At 57.8% G+C, this 17,972-nt stretch overlaps 1 protein-coding gene across 1 annotated transcript in view; it reads left to right on the top strand.

The window, feature by feature from the left end:
• The first annotated feature begins 5,373 nt into the window (after positions 1 to 5,373).
• Positions 5,374 to 17,972, top strand: part of ILVBL (ilvB acetolactate synthase like) — a 31,198-nt gene continuing 18,599 nt past the window's right edge. The window contains exons 1-6 of the mRNA XM_068997830.1: positions 5,374 to 6,697; positions 7,356 to 7,557; positions 10,862 to 10,989; positions 13,258 to 13,396; positions 14,704 to 14,815; positions 16,021 to 16,120. Coding sequence (XP_068853931.1) covers positions 6,023 to 6,697; positions 7,356 to 7,557; positions 10,862 to 10,989; positions 13,258 to 13,396; positions 14,704 to 14,815; positions 16,021 to 16,120 — 1,356 coding nt within the window. The 5' untranslated portion in view covers positions 5,374 to 6,022. The remainder of the gene's footprint in view (positions 6,698 to 7,355; positions 7,558 to 10,861; positions 10,990 to 13,257; positions 13,397 to 14,703; positions 14,816 to 16,020; positions 16,121 to 17,972) is intronic.

Below are 17,972 nucleotides of genomic sequence, written 5' to 3'. Positions count from 1 at the left end.
ACACCGGGGGTGGGGACAGAGCGACACCGGGGGTGGGGACAGGGCGACATCGGGGGTGGGGACAGGGCGACATCGGGGGTGGGGACAGGCCAGCGAGGAACCGGCGACACCGTGGGCGGGGGGAGCCCTGGGGGGGACACCGGGAGGGGGAGGGGGAGGTTTTGGGGACCATCCAGGGCTCCTCCCTGCGGTGACGTCACGGCGGATGGGAAGTGTCCCCAAGTGTCCCCAAGTGTCCCCTGGCGGGGATTTCGCCTCCGGAGTTTCCTGCGCGGAGCGGGGACGGAATTTCTGTCCCTGTCCCCGCTCCCCCCCCTCGGGGATCGGGAGCGGGAAGGGTTTGGGGGACACGCGACAATGGGGGGGAGGGGGGGGACACCTGGGGATCCCCTTGGGCTGAGACACCCCTCGCCCCCCCCAAAATGGGACCCCCATAGGTGACCACCCCCCCCAAAAAGAGACCCCCCTCAAAACACCCCCCGTGTGAAGCCCCCCTAAAAATGGGACCTGCATCGGACCCCCCACCCCCCAAAATGAGACCCCCATTTGAAGCCCCCCGAAAACGGGACCCCCCCCATGAGACCCCTCCCCAAATGAGCCTCCCCCATGTGAAGCCACCGCCCCAAAATGAGACCCCCATGGGAGACACCCCCCCCCAAAATGGGACCCCCAAGTGAGTCCCCCATATGTGAAACCCTCCCCAAAAAAACGGGACCCCCATGGGACCCCTCCCCAAATGAGCCCCCCCAAGTGAAGCCCCACAATAGAGACCCCCCAAAAAGCCCCCCAAAATGGGATCCTCATGGGACCCCCCAAATGGGACCCTCATGGGAGCCCCCAAATGTGACCCCCATGGGATCCCCAAATGGGACCCCCATGGGACCCCCCCAAATGTGACCCCCATAGGACCACCCCAAATGTGATCCCCATAGGACCCCCCTAAATGTGACCCCAATGGGAGCCCCCAAATGTGACCCCCATAGGACCCCCCCAAATGTGACCCGCATAGGACCCCCCTAAATGTGACCCCAATGGGACCCCCCAAAATGGGACCCCCATGCGACCTCCCCAAATATGACCCCCATGGGACCCCCGAAAATGGGACCCCCATGGGACCCCCGAAAAGTGAAGCCCCCCAAAATGAGACCCCGCCCCCCAAAACCGGACCCCCATGGGTGACACCCCCAAGAGACCCTCCCCCACATTTAAAGCCCCCAAAAATGGGACCCCCATGTGAAACCCCCCCCCAAAATGAGACCCTCATGGGTGACCCCCTGAGACCCGCCCCCCCCCCCCAAAATGCCCCCCGCCCCCCACAGGACCCCCCCCCCCCAAATGGGACCCCCAGAGTGCCCCGCCCATTTAAACCCCTCCCCCAACGAGACCTCCATGGCCCCCCCCCCAAAATTGGGGACCCCCCTCCGAGGGGGGGGGGGGTCTCCCCTGCAAAGCCACGCCCCGACCACGCCCCTTCGCCATCGCCCCACCCCCTCACTCTTAGCCCCGCCCCCCCCTCCGGCAACCCACCAATCAGCGCGCGCTGCCGTGCGGCGCGCGTCGATGACGTCACGGCGCCGACCCGGAAGCGAGAGCAGTGCAAGGTACGAGGGGGCAACACGCGACTTGGGGGGAGCGTGGGGTGGGCGGGGCCTGAGTGGGCGTGGCCGCGAGGTGTGGGCGTGGCCAGGGCGGGCGCGGCGCTTCCGGGAACGGCAGGTGAGGGGACACCGGGGGGGACACCGGGGGGGACACCGGGGAGGGGGTCCCAGGGCACTGGGGAGGGTCGTGGGAAGCGGGGGGGACACGCGGGGGACACTCGGGGGGGGGTCCCCGGGCATTGGGGGGGGTGGTGGGAGCGGGAGAGGGGACACGGGAGGGGTCAGAAGACACAGGGGGGACATGGAGGGGACAACCGGGGGCTGTTCCCGGTCACTGGGGGCGTCCCGGGAATCGGGGGGGGACGCTGGGTGGGACACTGGGACACTCAGAGGGTCACCTGGGGGTGACCATTAGGACAGAGCGGGCAATCGGCGTCTGGAGTGACCATTAGGGCAGGGGTGGCTTTGGGGACGGAGGGAGGAGGTGGGGACTGGAGTGGCCCTGGGGGCAGAAGGGACAATGAGGGGTGTGGGTGGCCTTGGGGACAGGGGTGGCCTTGGGGACATGAGGGGCACTTGAGTGTCTGGGTGGCCTTGGGGACAGGGGGACAATCAAGGAGCATGGTGGCTTTGGGGACATGAGGGACAGTTGGGGGTTGAGGTGACCTTGGGGACAGAGGGGACAATCAGGGGACAGAGGTGGCCTTGGGGACATGAGGGACAGTTGGGGGTTGAGGTGACCTAGGTGACCATGGGGACAGAGGGGACAATCAGGGGACAGGGGTGGCCTTGGGGACATGAGGGACAGTTGAGCGTCTGGGTGTCCTTGGGGACCTTGGGGACAGGGGGGACCATCGAGGTCTGGAGTGACCATTAGGACAGGGGTGGCTTTGGGGACGGAGGGAGGAGGTGGGGACTGGAGTGGCCCTGGGGGCAGAAGGGACAATGAGGGGTGTGGGTGGCCTTGGGGACATGAGGGGCACTTGAGTGTCTGGGTGGCCTTGGGGACAGGGGGACAGTCGGAGGTTGGGGTGGCCTTGGGGACAGGGGGACAATCAAGGAGCATGGTGGCTTTGGGGACATGAGGGACAGTTGGGGGTTGAGGTGACCTTGGGGACAGGGGGGACAATCAGGGGACAGAGGTGGCCTTGGGGACATGAGGGACAGTTGAGCGTCTGGGTGTCCTTGGGGACCTTGGGGACAGGGGGGACCATCGAGGTCTGGAGTGACCATTAGGACAGGGGTGGCTTTGGGGACGGAGGGAGGAGGTGGGGACTGGAGTGGCCCTGGGGGCAGAAGGGACAATGAGGGGTGTGGGTGGCCTTGGGGACAGGGGTGGCCTTGGGGACATGAGGGGCACTTGAGTGTCTGGGTGGCCTTGGGGACAGGGGGACAGTCGGAGGTTGGGGTGGCCTTGGGGACATGGGGGACAATCAAGGAGCATGGTGGCTTTGGGGACATGAGGGACAGTTGGGGGTTGAGGTGACCTTGGGGACAGAGGGGACAATCAGGGGACAGAGGAGGCCTTGGGGACATGAGGGACAGTTGAGCGCCTGGGTGGCCTTGGGGACCTTGGGGACAGGGGGGACCATCGAGGTCTGGAGTGACCATTAGGACAGAGGTGGCTTTGGGGACAGGGGTGACCACAGGGGTGGAGGGACAGTTGGGTGGCCTTGGTGACAAGGGGGACAATCAGGGGACAGAGGTGGCCTTGGGGACAGAGGTGGCCTTGGGGACAGGGGGGACAGTTGGGGGTTGAGGTGGCCTTGGGGACAGGGGGGACAATCAGGGGGCTGAGGTGGCCTTGGGGACATGAGGGACAGTTGGGGGTTGAGGTGACCTTGGGGACAATCAGGGGACAGAGGTGGCCTTGGGGACAGGGGGGACAAAGACCCCACTGCCCCAAAATTGGGGATTTTTGCCCCAGTTTGGGCCCTTTTGGCCCAGTTCCCCCCCCCCTCCACTGGGTTTTGGGACAAAAAGGAGGAATTTGGGATCAGGGAGGGAGGGAATTCCGGGAATGTTTGGGGGAGGGGTGAAACTTCGTTAGGGGTGATTACGCTAATGGGCTGGGTGGTTATGCAAATGAGCTGCGTGATTATGTAAATGAGCTGTGTGGTTATGTGAATTGGCTGTGTCATTATGTAAATGAGGCAGGCAGGGGTGTGGGAACCTGGAGGAACTGGGACTGGTTTAACTGGGACTGGTTAAACTGGGTTCAGTTAATCCAGGGTTTAATTAATCCAATCTGATTAATTGAACTGGGTTTAATTAATTTGGGTTCAGTTAATCCCATCTCTATTAATGCGGTTTTAATTCAAGTTTAATTAATCTGGGTAAATCAGATTCTGTTCACTGGGGTCCAGTAATCCCAGCTCAATTAATCCCAGCTCAATTAATCTGGGTTTAATTAATCCAAATTTAGTTAATCTGGGTAAATCACGTTCAGTTCGCTGGGGTCCATTAATCCCAGCTCAGTTAATTGGGGTTTAATTAATACAGGCTTAATTAATGTGGGCACAATCCACTGGGCTCCTTTAATCTGGGTTCGGCCAATCGCAGCTCAGTTAATTGGGGTTTAATTAATCAGGCTTTAATTAATTGGGGTTTAATCAATCCAGCTTCAGTTGACCTGGCTTTAATTGATCGGTGTTCGATCAATTTGGGTTTAATTAATCTGCGTTTAATTAATGCAAATTCCGTGCGTCACCGCGCCCTGGGGCTGTTCCGTGGCATTCCAGATCCCCAGTGTCCCCAGTGTCCTCCCTGTCCCATGTCCCCAGTGTCCCCAGTGTCCCCAGTGTCCCCCAGTGTCCCCCAATGTCCCCAGTGTCCCCAGTGTCCCCAGTGTCCCCAATGTCCCCCAGTGTCCCCCCAGTGTCCCCCAGTGTCCCCAGTGTCCCCAGTGTCCCCAGTGTCCCCAATGTCCCCCAGTGTCCCCCCAGTGTCCCCCAGTGTCCCCAGTGTCCCCAATGTCCTCCCTGTCCCATGTCCCCAGTGTCCCCGGTATCCCCAGTGTCCCCCAGTGTCCTCAATGTCCTCCCTGTCCCGTGTCCCCAGTGTCCCCAGTGTCCCCAATGTCCTCCCTGTTCCATGTCCCCAGTGTCCCCAATGTCCTCCCTGTTCCATGTCCCCAGTGTCCCCAGTGTCCTCCCTGTCCCGTGTCCCCCCAGTGTCCCCCCAGTGTCCCCCAGTGTCCCCAGTGTCCCCAGTGTCCTCCCTGTCCCCCGTGTCCCCAATGTCCCCAGTGTCCCCAGTGTCCCCAGTGTCCTCCCTGTCCTGTGTCCCCCCAGTGTCCCCCTAGTGTCCCCCAGTGTCCCCAATGTCCCCAGTGTCCCCAGTGTCCTCCCTGTCCCCAATGTCCCCAATGTCCTCCCTGTCCCGTGTTCCCAGTGTCCCCAGTGTCCCAAATGTCCTCCCTATCCCATGTTCCCAGTGTCCTCGGTGTCCCCCCAGTGTCCCCAGTGTCCCCAGTGCCCTCCCTGTCCCCAGTGTCCCCAATGTCCCCAGTGTCCCCCGGTGTCCCCAGTGTCCTCCGTGTCCCTGGTGGATGCCCCGTGTCCCCAGTGGTTCCCAGTGTCCCCATGGGTTCCCACAGTGTCCCTGGTGGATTCCTGGTGTCCCCGTTGGGTTCCTGGTGTCCCCAGGGCTTCCCACAAAGTCCCCAGTGGGTTCCCAGTGTCCCCAGTCAGTTCCCACGATGTCCCTGTCGGGTTCCCATGATGTCCCCAGGAGTTCCCACGGTGTCCCTGGTGGATTTCCAGTGTCCCCGTTGGGTTCCCGGTGTCCCCGTTGGGTTCCCATGGTGTCCCCACTCAGTTCCCAGTGTCCCCGTTGGGTTCCCATGGTGTCCCCACTCAGTTCCCAGTGTCCCCAGGGCTCCTCACGATGTCCCCAGTGGTTTCCCGGTGTCCCCAGGGGTTCCCACGGTGTCCCCACTCAGTTCCCAGTGTCCCCAAGGCTCCTCACGATGTCCCCAGTGGGTTCCCAGTGTCCCCAGTCAGTTCCCACAATGTCCCTGTCAGGTTCCCATGATGTCCCCAGGGGTTCCCACAGTGTCCCTGGTGGATTCCCGGTGTCCCTGTTGGGTTCTTGGTGTCCCCAGGGGTTCCCATGATGTCCCCAGTGGGTTCCCGGTGTCCCCAGGGGTTCCTGGTGTCCCCAGGGGTTCCCATGATGTCCCCAGGGCTTCCCACGATGCCCCCAGTGGGTTCCCAGTGTCCCCAGTCAATTCCCAGGATGTCCCTGTCGGGTTCCCATGATGTCCCCAGGAGTTCCCACGGTGTCCCTGGTGGATTTCCGGTGTCCCCGTTGGGTTCCCGGTGTCCCCGTTGGGTTCCCAGTGTCCCCATGGGTTCCCACAGTGTCCCTGGTGGATTCCCGGTGTCCCCGTTGGGTTCCTGGTGTCCCCAGGGCTCCCCACGATGTCCCCAGTGGGTTCCCAGTGTCCCCAGTCAGTTCCCACGATGTCCCTGTCGGGTTCCCATGATGTCCCTGGTGAATTCCTGGTGTCCCCATTGGATTCCTGGTGTCCCCGTTGGGTTCCCATGGTGTCCCCACTCAGTTCCCAGTGTCCCCAGGGCTCCCCACGATGTCCCCAGTGGGTTCCCAGTGTCCCCAGTCAGTTCCCACGATGTCCCTGTCGGGTTCCCATGATGTCCCTGGTGAATTCCTGGTGTCCCCATTGGATTCCTGGTGTCCCCAGGGGTTCCCACGATGTCCCCAGTGGCTTCCTGGTGTCCCCCAGGGGTTCCCACGGTGTCCCTGGTGGGTTCCCAGTGTCCCTGAGCAGTTCCCACAATGTCCCCAGTGAGTTCCTGGTGTCCCCATTCAGTTCCCACGATGTCCCAGTTGGGTTCCCGGTGTCCCCAGTGGGTTCCCAGTGTCCCCACTCGGTTCCCAGTGTCCCCAGGGGTTCCCACGATGTCCCCAGTGGCTTCCTGGTGTCCCCCAGGGCTTCCCACGGTGGCCCCGTTGTTTTGCAGTCCCCTCCCATGGATCTGGTGGCCGGACTGGGCTGTGCCTGTGCCGGGCTGGTGGCCCTGGCCCTGCTGGTGGTGGCCCAGCGCCTCGGGCTCCTCTACCGCCTGTGCCACAAGGTCTGGGGACATTGGGGACATTGGGGATTGCGGGCATGATGGGGACACTGGGGAGACACTGGGGGGACACTGGGGATGGGGGACATTGGGGTCAGGGGGACACTGGGGTGACACTGGGGGGACACTGGGGGGACACTGGGGATGGGGGACATTGGGGTCAGGGGGACACTGGGGATGGGGACACTGGGGGGACACTGGGGATGGGGGACATTGGGGTCAGGGGGACACTGGGGGGACACTGGGGATGGGAGACATTGGGGTCAGGGGGACACTGGGGGGACACTGGGGTGACACTGGAGATGGGGGACATTGGGGTGACACTGGGGTGACACTGGGGGGACACTGGGGATGGGGGACATTGGGGTCAGGGGGACACTGGGGGGACACTGGGGATGGGAGACACTGGAGACTGGTGGGACATTGGGGACAGGTGCCACCGGTGCCACCACTGACCCCGTGGTGACCCCACGGTGACCACAGGTGGGATGGGTGGGACCAGGGGGAGACGGGCACAGGTGGCACGGGTGGGATGGAGGACCCTGGGGACAGGTGTCACCGGTGTCACCGCCGACACTGGGGATACTGGGGGGCACTGGGGGCCCCGCTGCCCCCATGGTGACCCCGTGGTGACCCCACGGTGACCTCGCTGTCCGCCCAGGTGGACACGGCGAGTCCCCGGCATGGCGGGGAGCTGGTGGCCGAGGTGCTCCGTGCCCACGGGGTGCGGTTCCTGTTCACGCTGCCCGGGGGCCACATCTCGCCCGTGCTGGTGGCCTGCGAGAAGCTCGGCATCCGCGTGGTGGACACGCGGCACGAGGCCACCGCCGTCTTCGCCGCCGACGCCGTCTCGCGGCTCTCGGGTCAGCGCCGGGGACATTTCGGGGGAGGGGGGTGTCCTCGTTTGTCCCTGTTTGTCCCCAAGGGGTGGGGGTGGCATGGGGAGGTGGCCACATGGCCAACATCTCCAAGGGTTTTGGGGTGTCCCTCCTTGTCCCACCATGGTGGCTCCTGGGTGACCTGAGAGGGTTTCAAAGAGTTTGGGGTGTCCAGGGTGGGATTTGTCCCCATTTGTCCCTGTTTGTCCCCAAAGGGGTGGGCGTGGCACAGGGAGGTGACCCCATGGCCAACATCTCCAGAGGGTTTTGGGGTGTCCCATCTTGGTGGCTCCTGGGTGACTTGAGAAGGTTTCAAGGAGTTTGGGGTGTCCAGGGTGGGATTTGTCCCCGTTTGTCCCCGTTTGTCCCCATTTGTCCCAAAGGGGTGGGGGTGGCACGGGGAGGTGACCCCATGGCAAACATCTCCAGAGGGTTTTGGGGTGTCCCATCTTGGTGGCTCCTGGGTGACTTGAGAGGGTTTCAAAGAGTTTGGGGTGTCCAGGGTGGGATTTGTCCCCAAAGGGGTGGGGGTGGCACGGGGAGGTGACCCCATGGCCAACATCTCCAAGGGTTTTGGGGTGTCCCTCCTTGTCCCACCATGGTGGCTCCTGGGTGACCTGAGAGGGTTTCAAGGAGTTTGGGGTGTCCAGGGTGGGATTTGTCCCCATTTGTCCCCAAAGGGGTGGGGGTGGCACGGGGAGGTGACCCCATGGCCAACATCTCCAGAGGATTTTGGGTTGTCCCATCTTGGTGGCTCCTGGGTGACCTGAGAGGGTTTCAAAGAGTTTGGGGTGTCCAGGGTGGGATTTGTCCCCATTTGTCCCCAAGGGGTGGGGTTGGCACGGGGAGGTGACCCCATGGCCAACATCTCCAGAGGGTTTTGGGTTGTCCCATCTTGGTGGCTCCTGGGTGACCTGAGAGGGTTTCAAAGAGTTTGGGGTGTCCAGGGTGGGATTTGTCCCCATTTGTCCCCAAGGGGTGGGGTTGGCACAGGGAGGTGACCCCATGGCCAACATCTCCAGAGGGTTTTGGGTTGTCCCATCTTGGTGGCTCCTGGGTGACCTGAGAAGGTTCAAGGAGTTTGGGGTGTCCAGGGTGGGATTTGTCCCTGTTTGTCCCAAAGGGGTGGGGTTGGCACGGGGAGGTGACCCCATGGCCAACATCTCCAGAGGGTTTTGGGGTGTCCCATCTTGGTGGGTCTTGGTTGACCTGAGACTTTGGAGCGTCCGAGGTCCTTCCAGGGTGGAGTTTGTCCCTGTTTTTCCCCTCCCAAAAGGGTGAGGACAGGACAAGGAGGTGATCCCATGGCCAACATCTCCAAGGGTTTTGGGGTGTCCCTCCTTGTCCCATCTTGGTGGCTCCTGGGTGACCTGAGAGGGATTCAAAGAGTTTGGGGTGTCCAGGGTGGGATTTGTCCCCATTTGTCCCCGTTTGTCCCCAAAGGGGTGGGCGTGGCACAGGGAGGTGACCCCATGGCCAACATCTCCAGAGGGTTTTGGGTTGTCCCATCTTGGTGGCTCCTGGGTGACCTGAGAGGGTTTCAAAGAGTTTGGGGTGTCCAGGGTGGGATTTGTCCCCAAAGGGGTGGGGGTGGCACGGGGAGGTGACCCCATGGCCAACATCTCCAAGGGTTTTGGGGTGTCCCTCCTTGTCCCACCATGGTGGCTCCTGGGTGACCTGAGAGGGTTTCAAGGAGTTTGGGGTGTCCAGGGTGGGATTTGTCCCCATTTGTCCCCAAAGGGGTGGGGTTGGCACAGGGAGGTGACCCCATGGCCAACATCTCCAGAGGGTTTTGGGGTGTCCAGGGTGGGATTTTGTCCTCGTTTGTCCCCTCTTGGATCTCATCCATCCTTGGCGCCATCTTGGAGCCACTTTGTTGTGGCTTTGGTGCCACCTTGGAGCCACTTTGGTGTCATCTTGGAGCCATTTTGGTGCCACCTTGGAGCCATCTTGGTGCCATCTTGAAGCCACTTAGGTGCCACTATGGTGCCATCTTGGAGCCTCCTTGGTGCCACTTTGGTGTCACCTTGGAGCCACCTTGGTGCCATTTTGGTGCCATTTTGGGGCCAATCTGAAGCCACTTTGTTGTGGCTTTGGTGCCACCGTGGTGCCACTTTGGGGCCATTTTGGAGCCATCTTGGAGCCACTTTCTTGTGGCTTTGGTGTCATCTTGGAGCCACCTTGGGGCCATCATGGCTCTACTTTGGAGCCATTTTGGCACCATCTTGGTGCCACTTTGGGGTCATCTTGGAGCCACCTTGGTATCACTTTGGGGTCATTTTGGGGCCATCTTGGTTCTACTTTGGTGCCATCTTTGGTGCCACCTTGGCGCCACCTTGGTGCCACTTTGGTGCCATCTTGGTGCCATTTTGGAGCCACTTTGGCGTGACTTTGGTGTCATCTTGGAGCCACCTTGGGGCCACTTTGGGGCCATTTTGGGGCCATCTTGAAGCCACTTTGTTGTGGCTTTGGTGCCACCTTGGTGCCACTTTGGGGCCATTTTGCGGCCATCTTGAAGCCACTTTAGCGTGACTTTGGTGTCATCTTGGAGCCACATTGGTACCACTTTGGTGCCATCTTGGTGCCATTTTGGAGCCACCTTGGGGCCATTTTGGGGCCATCTTGGAGCCACTTTTTTGTGGTTTTGGTGTCATCTTGGAGCCACCTTGGTGCCACTTTGGTGCCGCTTTGGTGTCATCTTGGAGCCACCTTGGGGCCATCTTGGCTCTACTTTGGAGCCATTTTGGCACCATCTTGATGCCACTTTGGGGTCGTCTTGGAGCCACCTTGGTGCCACTTTGGTGCCATTTTGGGGCCATCTTGGTTCTACTTTGTTGTGGCTTTGGTGCCACCTTGGTGCCACCTTGAAGCCACTTTGGTGTCATCTTGAAGCCACCTTGGGGCCATCTTGGCGCTACTTTGGAGCCATTTTTGCGCCATCTTGAAGCCACTGTGGGGTCATCTTGGTGCCACTTTGGGGCCATTTTGGTGCCATCTTGGTTCCACTTTGGTGCTGCTTTTGTGCCACCTTGGTGCCACCTTGGTACCACTTTGGTGCCATCTTGGTGCCATTTTGGAGCCACTTTGGCGTGACTTTGGTGTCATCTTGGAACCATCCTGGTGCTACTTTGGTGCCACCTTGGCGCCACTTTGGTGCCAGTTTGGAGCCATCTTGAAGCCACTTTGACGCCAACTTGGAGCCACCTTGGAGCCACCTTGGGGCCACCTTGGTGCCACCTTGGCCCCGTCCGTTGTCCCCCGTCCCACCCCGTCCCCGCTGTGCCCCCAGGTCGCATCGGCGTCGCCGCTGTCACCGCGGGCCCCGGTGTCACCAACACGGTGACGGCCGTCAAGAACGCCCAGATGGCCGAGTCCCCCCTGCTGCTCCTGGGCGGCGCCGCCGCCACCCTACAAAAGGTGGGAACATCCCAAAAAAGCCCTTCCCAAAGGGAATTTTGGGGCAGTTTCTTTCATTTTGGAGGGTTTTTTTCCACCCCATTTTTGGGGGTTTTTCCCTCATTTTTCAAGGTTTTTCCCTCATTTTTCGGGGTTTTCTCTCATTTTTGGGTCCCGGTGTCACTAAAAAAAAACGGGAATTTGTTCTCTGGGGTAGAAAATCCGGCTTTTTTTGGGGGATTTGTCCCCAAATCAATGACCAGAAATTCCTGGAATTCATGGAATTAGTGACTGTTCCTCATATTTTAATTACGTATTAATTACGTCCCCAAAGCCATTAATTTATGCAAATTATTCCCATCAATTCCTTTGGATTTGAGGGGGTTTGGGGGCATCCCAAAAAATCCCTTCCTGACCCCAATTTTGGGGGGTTTTCCCTTGGTTTTGGGGTCCTGGTGTCACCGAAAACTGGGAATTGACCATTCCAGGGAATTGGTTGGGGTGGAAATCCGACGTTTTTGGGGGGAATTCTCATTTTCCTGGGGGAATTCCCGTTTTTTCTGAGACCATTCCCAGTGTTCCTGAAGGAATTCCCGTTTTCCTGTGGCCATTCCCGGTTTCCCGAGGGACCATTCCCGTTATTCCTGAGGGTCATCACTGATTTCCCGAGGGTATTCCTGGGAATTCCCGGATCCCAGAGTGGGAATTCCCAGATTCCCGAGGCCATTCCTGAATTCCCACTGCCATTCCCAAATCCCCGATGTCATTCCCAGATTCCTGTGACCATTCCTGTTATTCCCGAGGTCATTCCCGTTTTCCTGAGGGCATTCCCAGGAGTTCCCAAATTCCCAATGGCCATTCCCAAATTCCCAGTGCCATTCCCGATGCCATTCCCATTAATCCTGGTGTCATTCCTGGATTCCTGATGTCATTCCTGAATTCCTGATACCATTCCCAATGCCATTCCCAAATTCCCAATGCCGTTCCTGAATTCCCAAGGCCATTCCCGTTATTCCCAATGGCCATTCCCAGATTCCTGAGGTCATTCTCGATGTCATTCCCAAATTCCTGATGTCATTCCCAGATTCCCAGGGGCCATTCCCGAATTCCCAGTGGCCGTTTCCTTTATTCCCGATGCCATTCCCATTATTCCTGATGCCATTCCCGAATTCCCGGTGCCATTCCCAAGGGTCATTCCCGGATTCCCGGTGCCATTCCCGATTTCCCAATGGCCATTCCCATTATTCCCAGTGGCCATTCCCGAATTCCTGGTGCCATTCCCATTATTCCTGATGCTATTCCCGAATTCCCGGTGCCATTCCTGAATTCCCGGTGCCATTCCCATTATTGCTGGTGCCATTCCCGGGTTCCCAATGGTCATTCCTGAATTCCTGGTGCCATTCCCAAATTCCTGGTGCCATTCCCAAAGGTCATTCCTGAATTCCCAGTGCCATTCCCATTATTCCTGATGCCATTCCCAAGTATCCCGATGCCATTCCCGATGGTCATTCCCAGATTCCCAATGCCATTCCCGAATTCCCAGTGCCATTCCCATTATTCCCAATGCCATTCCTTGTTCCCGGTGCCATTCCCAAGTTCCCGATGTCATTCCCGATGGCCATTCCCAAATTCCTGGTGCCATTCCCAGTGCCATTCCCATTATTCCTAATGGCCATTCCCAATGGTCATTCCTGGTGCCATTCCCAGATTCCCAATGGTCATTCCTGAATTCCTGGTGCCATTCCTGTTATTCCTGGTGCCATTCCTGAATTCCTGGTGCCATTCCCGAATTCCCAGTGCCATTCCCATTATTCCTGATGCCATTCCCAATGGTCATTCCTGGTGCCATTCCTGGATTCCCAGTGGTCATTCCTGAATTCCTGGTGCCATTCCTGTTATTCCTGGTGCCATTCCCATTATTCCTGGTGCCATTCCCGAACTCCCGATGCCATTCTCATGATTCCCAGTGCCATTCCCGATGCCATTCCAGTTATTCCCAATGCCATTACCGATGCCATTCCCGTTATTCCCAGTGCCATTCCCGTTGTTTCCGATGCCATTCCGGTTATTCCTGATGCCATTCCCGGTGCCATTCCCGTTATTCCCGATGCCATTCCCGTTATTCCCGATGCCATTCCCGGTGCCATTCCCGTTGCCATTCCCGTTATTCCCGGTGCCATTCCCGTTGTTTCCGATGCCATTCCCGTTATTCCCGATGCCATTCCCGGTGCCATTCCCGTTATTCCCGGTGCCATTCCCTAACTCCCAGTGCCATTCCCGGTCTCCCAGGGCCGGGGCGCGCTCCAGGACATCCCGCAGGTGCCGCTGTTCCGGACGCTCTGCAAGGCCGCGCTGTCGGTCAGAGCCGTGCGCGACATCGTCCCCACCCTGCGCCGGGCCATCGCCACCGCCATGGAGGGGACACCCGGTGAGGGCACGGGGACATCCCAGAATTCCCCCAAAATTCCCCCGGGATGGGGTTTGTGGGGTGGGAATCCCAAAATTCCCATGGGGAGGAACTGGGGGCATCCCAAAATCAGCCCCGGGATGGGGAATTAGGGAGGGAAAGAATCCCAAAATCTCCCAGTGAGGGGTTTGGGATGGGGAGAGGAATCCCAAAATTCCCATGGGGAGGAGTTTGGAGGTGGGGGAGGGGGACCAAAAATCAACCCCATGATGGGGAATTTGGGGAGGTTGGAATCCCGAAATTCCCCCCCTGAGGAATTTGGGAGGGGAGGAATCCCAAAGTCAGGCCCGGGATGGGAAATCTGGGGAGGAGAAATCCCAAAATTCCCCTGGAGAGAAATTTTGGGAGGAGGAATCCCAAAATCAGCCCCTGGATGAGGAATTGGAGAGGGATTGGAATCCCAAAATCTCCTTGGGGTTGGGATCCCAAAATCAGCCCCCATGGGGTGGGGAATTTGGGAGGGAAAAAATCCCAAAATCTCCCCGTGAGGGGTTTGGGATGGGGAGAGGAATCCCAAAATTCCCACGGAGAGGAGTTTGGGATGGGAGGAATCCCAGAATTCCCCCAGTGGGAAATTTGGGGTGACCCCCCCCATGGATTTGGGGGGTTTTGAGATGGGATTTGGGATTTTGGGGTGTCTGGGGATGGAGGTTTGGGATCAGGTGGGATTTGGGGGGGGGTTGGGATGGGATTTGGGATTTTTTTGGGTCTCTGGGGATGGAGGTTTGGGATCAGGTGGGATTTGGGGTGACCCCCGTGGATTTGGGATTTTTTGGATGGGATTTGGGATTTTGGGGTGTCTGGGGATGGAATTTGGGATCAGGTGGGATTTGGGGTGACCCCCATGGATTTGGGTGGTTTTGGGATGGGATTTGGGATTTTGGGGTGTCTGGGGATGGAGGTTTGGGATCAGGTGGGATTTGGGGTGATCCCCCTGGATTTGTGGGGGTTTTGGGATGGGATTTGTGATTTTTTGGAGTCTCTGGGGATGGAATTTGGGATCAGGTGGGATTTGGGATTTTGGGGTGTCTGGGGATGGAATTTGGGATCAGGTGGGACTTGGGGTGACCCCCATGGATTTGGGGGGCTTTTGGGATGGGATTTGATATTTTGGGGGTGTTTGGGGATGGAACTTCGGGGTTGGGGACACCGGGATGGTTTTGGGGTTGTTTGAGTGCTTTGGGGTCGGTTCCTGGAGGTTTTTTTGGGGTTTTTTGGGATCGAGGGGCTCAGACCCCACCCCTAAAGGGGTTTTGGGGTCCCCGCAGGCCCCGTGTTCGTGGAGCTGCCCATCGATGTCCTCTACCCCTTCCACGTGGTCCAGAAGGAGATCGGGGGCTCCAAAACCCCGCGGGGGCTACGGGGGAAACTCGTCCAGTGGTGAGAGGAACCCCCCCCAAAAAAACCCCAAAGAACCCCCCCAAAAACCCACCTCCACCCCAAAAAAAAAACCCCAGAGAAAAACCCCCAAAATCCCCCAAAAACCAACAAAAATTTCCAACCTTCCCCCCCCAAAAAAACCCAAAAACCCCAAATAACCCAAACCCCCCCAAAAAACCCAAAACCCAAAAAAAAGCGCAAAAACCCGAACCCTTCCCCCCAAAATCCCCCCAAAATCCCCCCAAAATACCTCCAAAAAAAACCCCAAACCCCAAAAAATCCCCCAAAAACTCCTCCCAAAAAGCTCCCCCAAGAAACAAAAAAAAAACCCCAACCCCCCCAAAAAAGTCCCCCAAAAGTCCAATAAAACCCCCCAAAAACCCCAAATCCCACAAAACCCCAAAAAACCCCAACCCCCCCCAAAAAGCCTCCCCCCAAAAACAAGCCCCCCCCAAAATCCCCAAAAACCCCCAGAAAAACCCCAAAAGCCCCCAAAACCCCCAAAAGAACCCCCCAAACCCTCAAAAAGACCCCAACCCCCCCAAAAGACCTCTCCCCCAAAAACTTCCCCCCCAAAAACCCCAGAAAAAACAAAAAAACCCCGAATCCCACAAAAACCCCAAAAAAACCCCAACCCCCCCCAAAAAACCCCAGAAAAACCCCAAATCTCACCAAAAAAAACCAAAAAAAAACCAAAAAGCCCCCAAAATCCCCCCCAAAAACCTCCCCCCGCCCCCAAAAAATCCCCCCCAAACCCCAGGAAAACCCCAAAAAACCCCAAATCCCACAAAACCCCAAAAAACCCCAACCCCCCCCAAAAAAGCCTCCCCCCCAAAAACAAGCCCCCCCCAAAATCCCCAAAAACCCCCAGAAAAACCCCAAAAGCCCCCAAAAGCCCCAAAAGAACCCCCCAAACCCTCAAAAAGACCCCAACCCCCCCAAAAGACCTCTCCCCCAAAAACTTCCCCCCCAAAAACCCCAGAAAAAACAAAAAAACCCTGAATCCCACAAAAACCCCAAAAAAACCCCAACCCCCCCAAAAAAACCCAGAAAAACCCCAAATCTCACCAAAAAAAACAAAAAAAAAAACCAAAAAGCCCCCAAATCCCCCCCAAAAACCTCCCCCCGCCCCCAAAAAATCCCCCCCAAACCCCAGGAAAACCCCAAAAAACCCCAAATCCCACAAAAACCCCAAATCCCCGCAGGTACCTCGGGAATTACCTCCAGGATCTCTTCGCGGGGGCCTGGGAGCCGCGGGACCCGACCCCGCTGCCCCTGCGCGTCCCCACGGCCGCCCCCGAGCAGGTGCGGGACCCCAAAACGGGGCGAAAACCCCAAAAATGGGGCGAAAACCCCAAAAATGGGGCAAAAACCCCAAAAACGGGGCGAAAAACCCAAAAATGGGGCGAAAAACCCAAAAACAGGGCAAAAAAATCAAAAATGGGGTGAAAAACCCCAAAACGGGGCGAAAACCCCAAAAACGGGGCGATAAACCCAAAATGGGGCGAAAAATGCCAAAATGGAGCAAAAAACCTAAAAACAAGGGGAAAACCCCAAAAACAGAGGGAAAAGCCCAAAAACGGGGCGAAAAACCCAAAAATGGGGCGAAAACCCCAAAAATGGGGCGATAAACCCAAAATGGGGCGAAAAACCCCAAAATGGGGCAAAAAACCCAAAAACAAGGGGAAAACCCCCAAAACAGGGGAAAAACCCCAAAAACGGGGCGAAAAACCCAAAAATGGGGTGAAAAACCCAAAAACGGGGCGAAAACCCAAAAATGGGGCAAAAAACCCAAAAACGGTGCGAAAAAACCCAAAAGCAGGGGGGAAACCCCAAAAATAGGGGGAAAAAACCCAAAAACTGAGGGAAACCCGAAAAATGGGGCGAAAAACCCAAAAATGGGGTGAAAAACCCAAAAACAAGGGGAAAACCCCAAAGCCGGGGCAAAAACTCCAAAACCAGAGGGAAAATCCCCAAAACAGGGGGGAAACCCCAAAAACAGGGCAAAAACCTCATAATTGCCAAAGCCGGGGGAAAAACCCCAAAAACGGGGGGAAAATCCCAAAAATGGGGTGAAACCCCAAAAAAGGGGCGAAAACCCCGAAAGTTGGGTGAAAACCCCAAAACTGGGGGGAAAACCCCAAAACTGGGGGGAAAACCCCAAAAATGAGGGGAAACCCCCAAAGATGGGCCGATAACCCCAAAACCAGAGGGAAAATCCCAAAAACGGGGAAAATCCTAAAAACAAGGAAAACCCCAAAAACGGGGGGAAATCCCAAAAATGGGGCAAAAACCCCAAAAACAGGGGAAAACCCCAAAAACGGGGTGAAAACCCCAAAAACGGGGCAAAACCCCCTAAATATTGGTGGAAAACCCTAAGGCTGGGACAAAAACCCCAAAAACGGGGAAAATGCAAAAAATGTGGCGAAAACCCCCAAAACAGGGCAAAAACCCCAAAAATGAGCCAAAAACCTGAAAACCGGGGGGAAAACCCCAAAGCCGGGACAAAAACCCCAAAAATGGGGTGAAAACCCCAAAAGCAGGGGGAAAACCCCAAAAGTGGGGGCAAAACCCCAAAAATGGGTTGAAAACCCCAAAAGCGGGGAAAACCCCAAAAACGGGGTAAAAACCCCAAAAACGGGGCAACCCCCCCCAAAAATTGGCGGAAAACCCTAAAGCCGGGATGAAAACCCCAAAAACGAGGGGGAAACCCCAAAAGTGGGGTGAAAACCCCAAAACGGGCGGACTTGGGATGGGGTTGAGGGGTTGGGGATGGATTTGGGGTCCGGTTTTGGGATGGGATTGGAGGGATTTGGGGGGGGGTTTGGGATGGGGTTGGGGTTTTGGGATGGGGTTTGGGATGGGATTGGGGTTTTGGGATGGGATTGGGGTTTTGGGATGGGGTTTGGGATGGGGTTGGGGTTTGGGATGGGATTGGGATGGGGTTGGGGTTTTGGGATGGGGTTTGGGATGGGGTTGGGGTTTTGGGATGGGATTGGGGTTTTGGGATGGGGTTTGGGATGGGGTTGGGGTTTGGGATGGGATTGGGATGGGGTTGGGGTTTTGGGATGGGGTTTGGGATGGGATTGGGATGGGTTGGGGTTTTGGGATGGGGTTGGGGTGGGATTGGCATGGGGTTGGGGTTTTGGGATGGGGT

The sequence above is a fragment of the Aphelocoma coerulescens genome, chromosome 30, assembly GCF_041296385.1.
Source record: "Aphelocoma coerulescens isolate FSJ_1873_10779 chromosome 30, UR_Acoe_1.0, whole genome shotgun sequence".
In the NCBI taxonomy this organism is placed as follows: Eukaryota; Metazoa; Chordata; class Aves; order Passeriformes; family Corvidae; genus Aphelocoma; species Aphelocoma coerulescens.
Note: the sequence above shows the minus strand (reverse complement) of the source record. Positions and strands in the feature narration are given on the sequence as shown.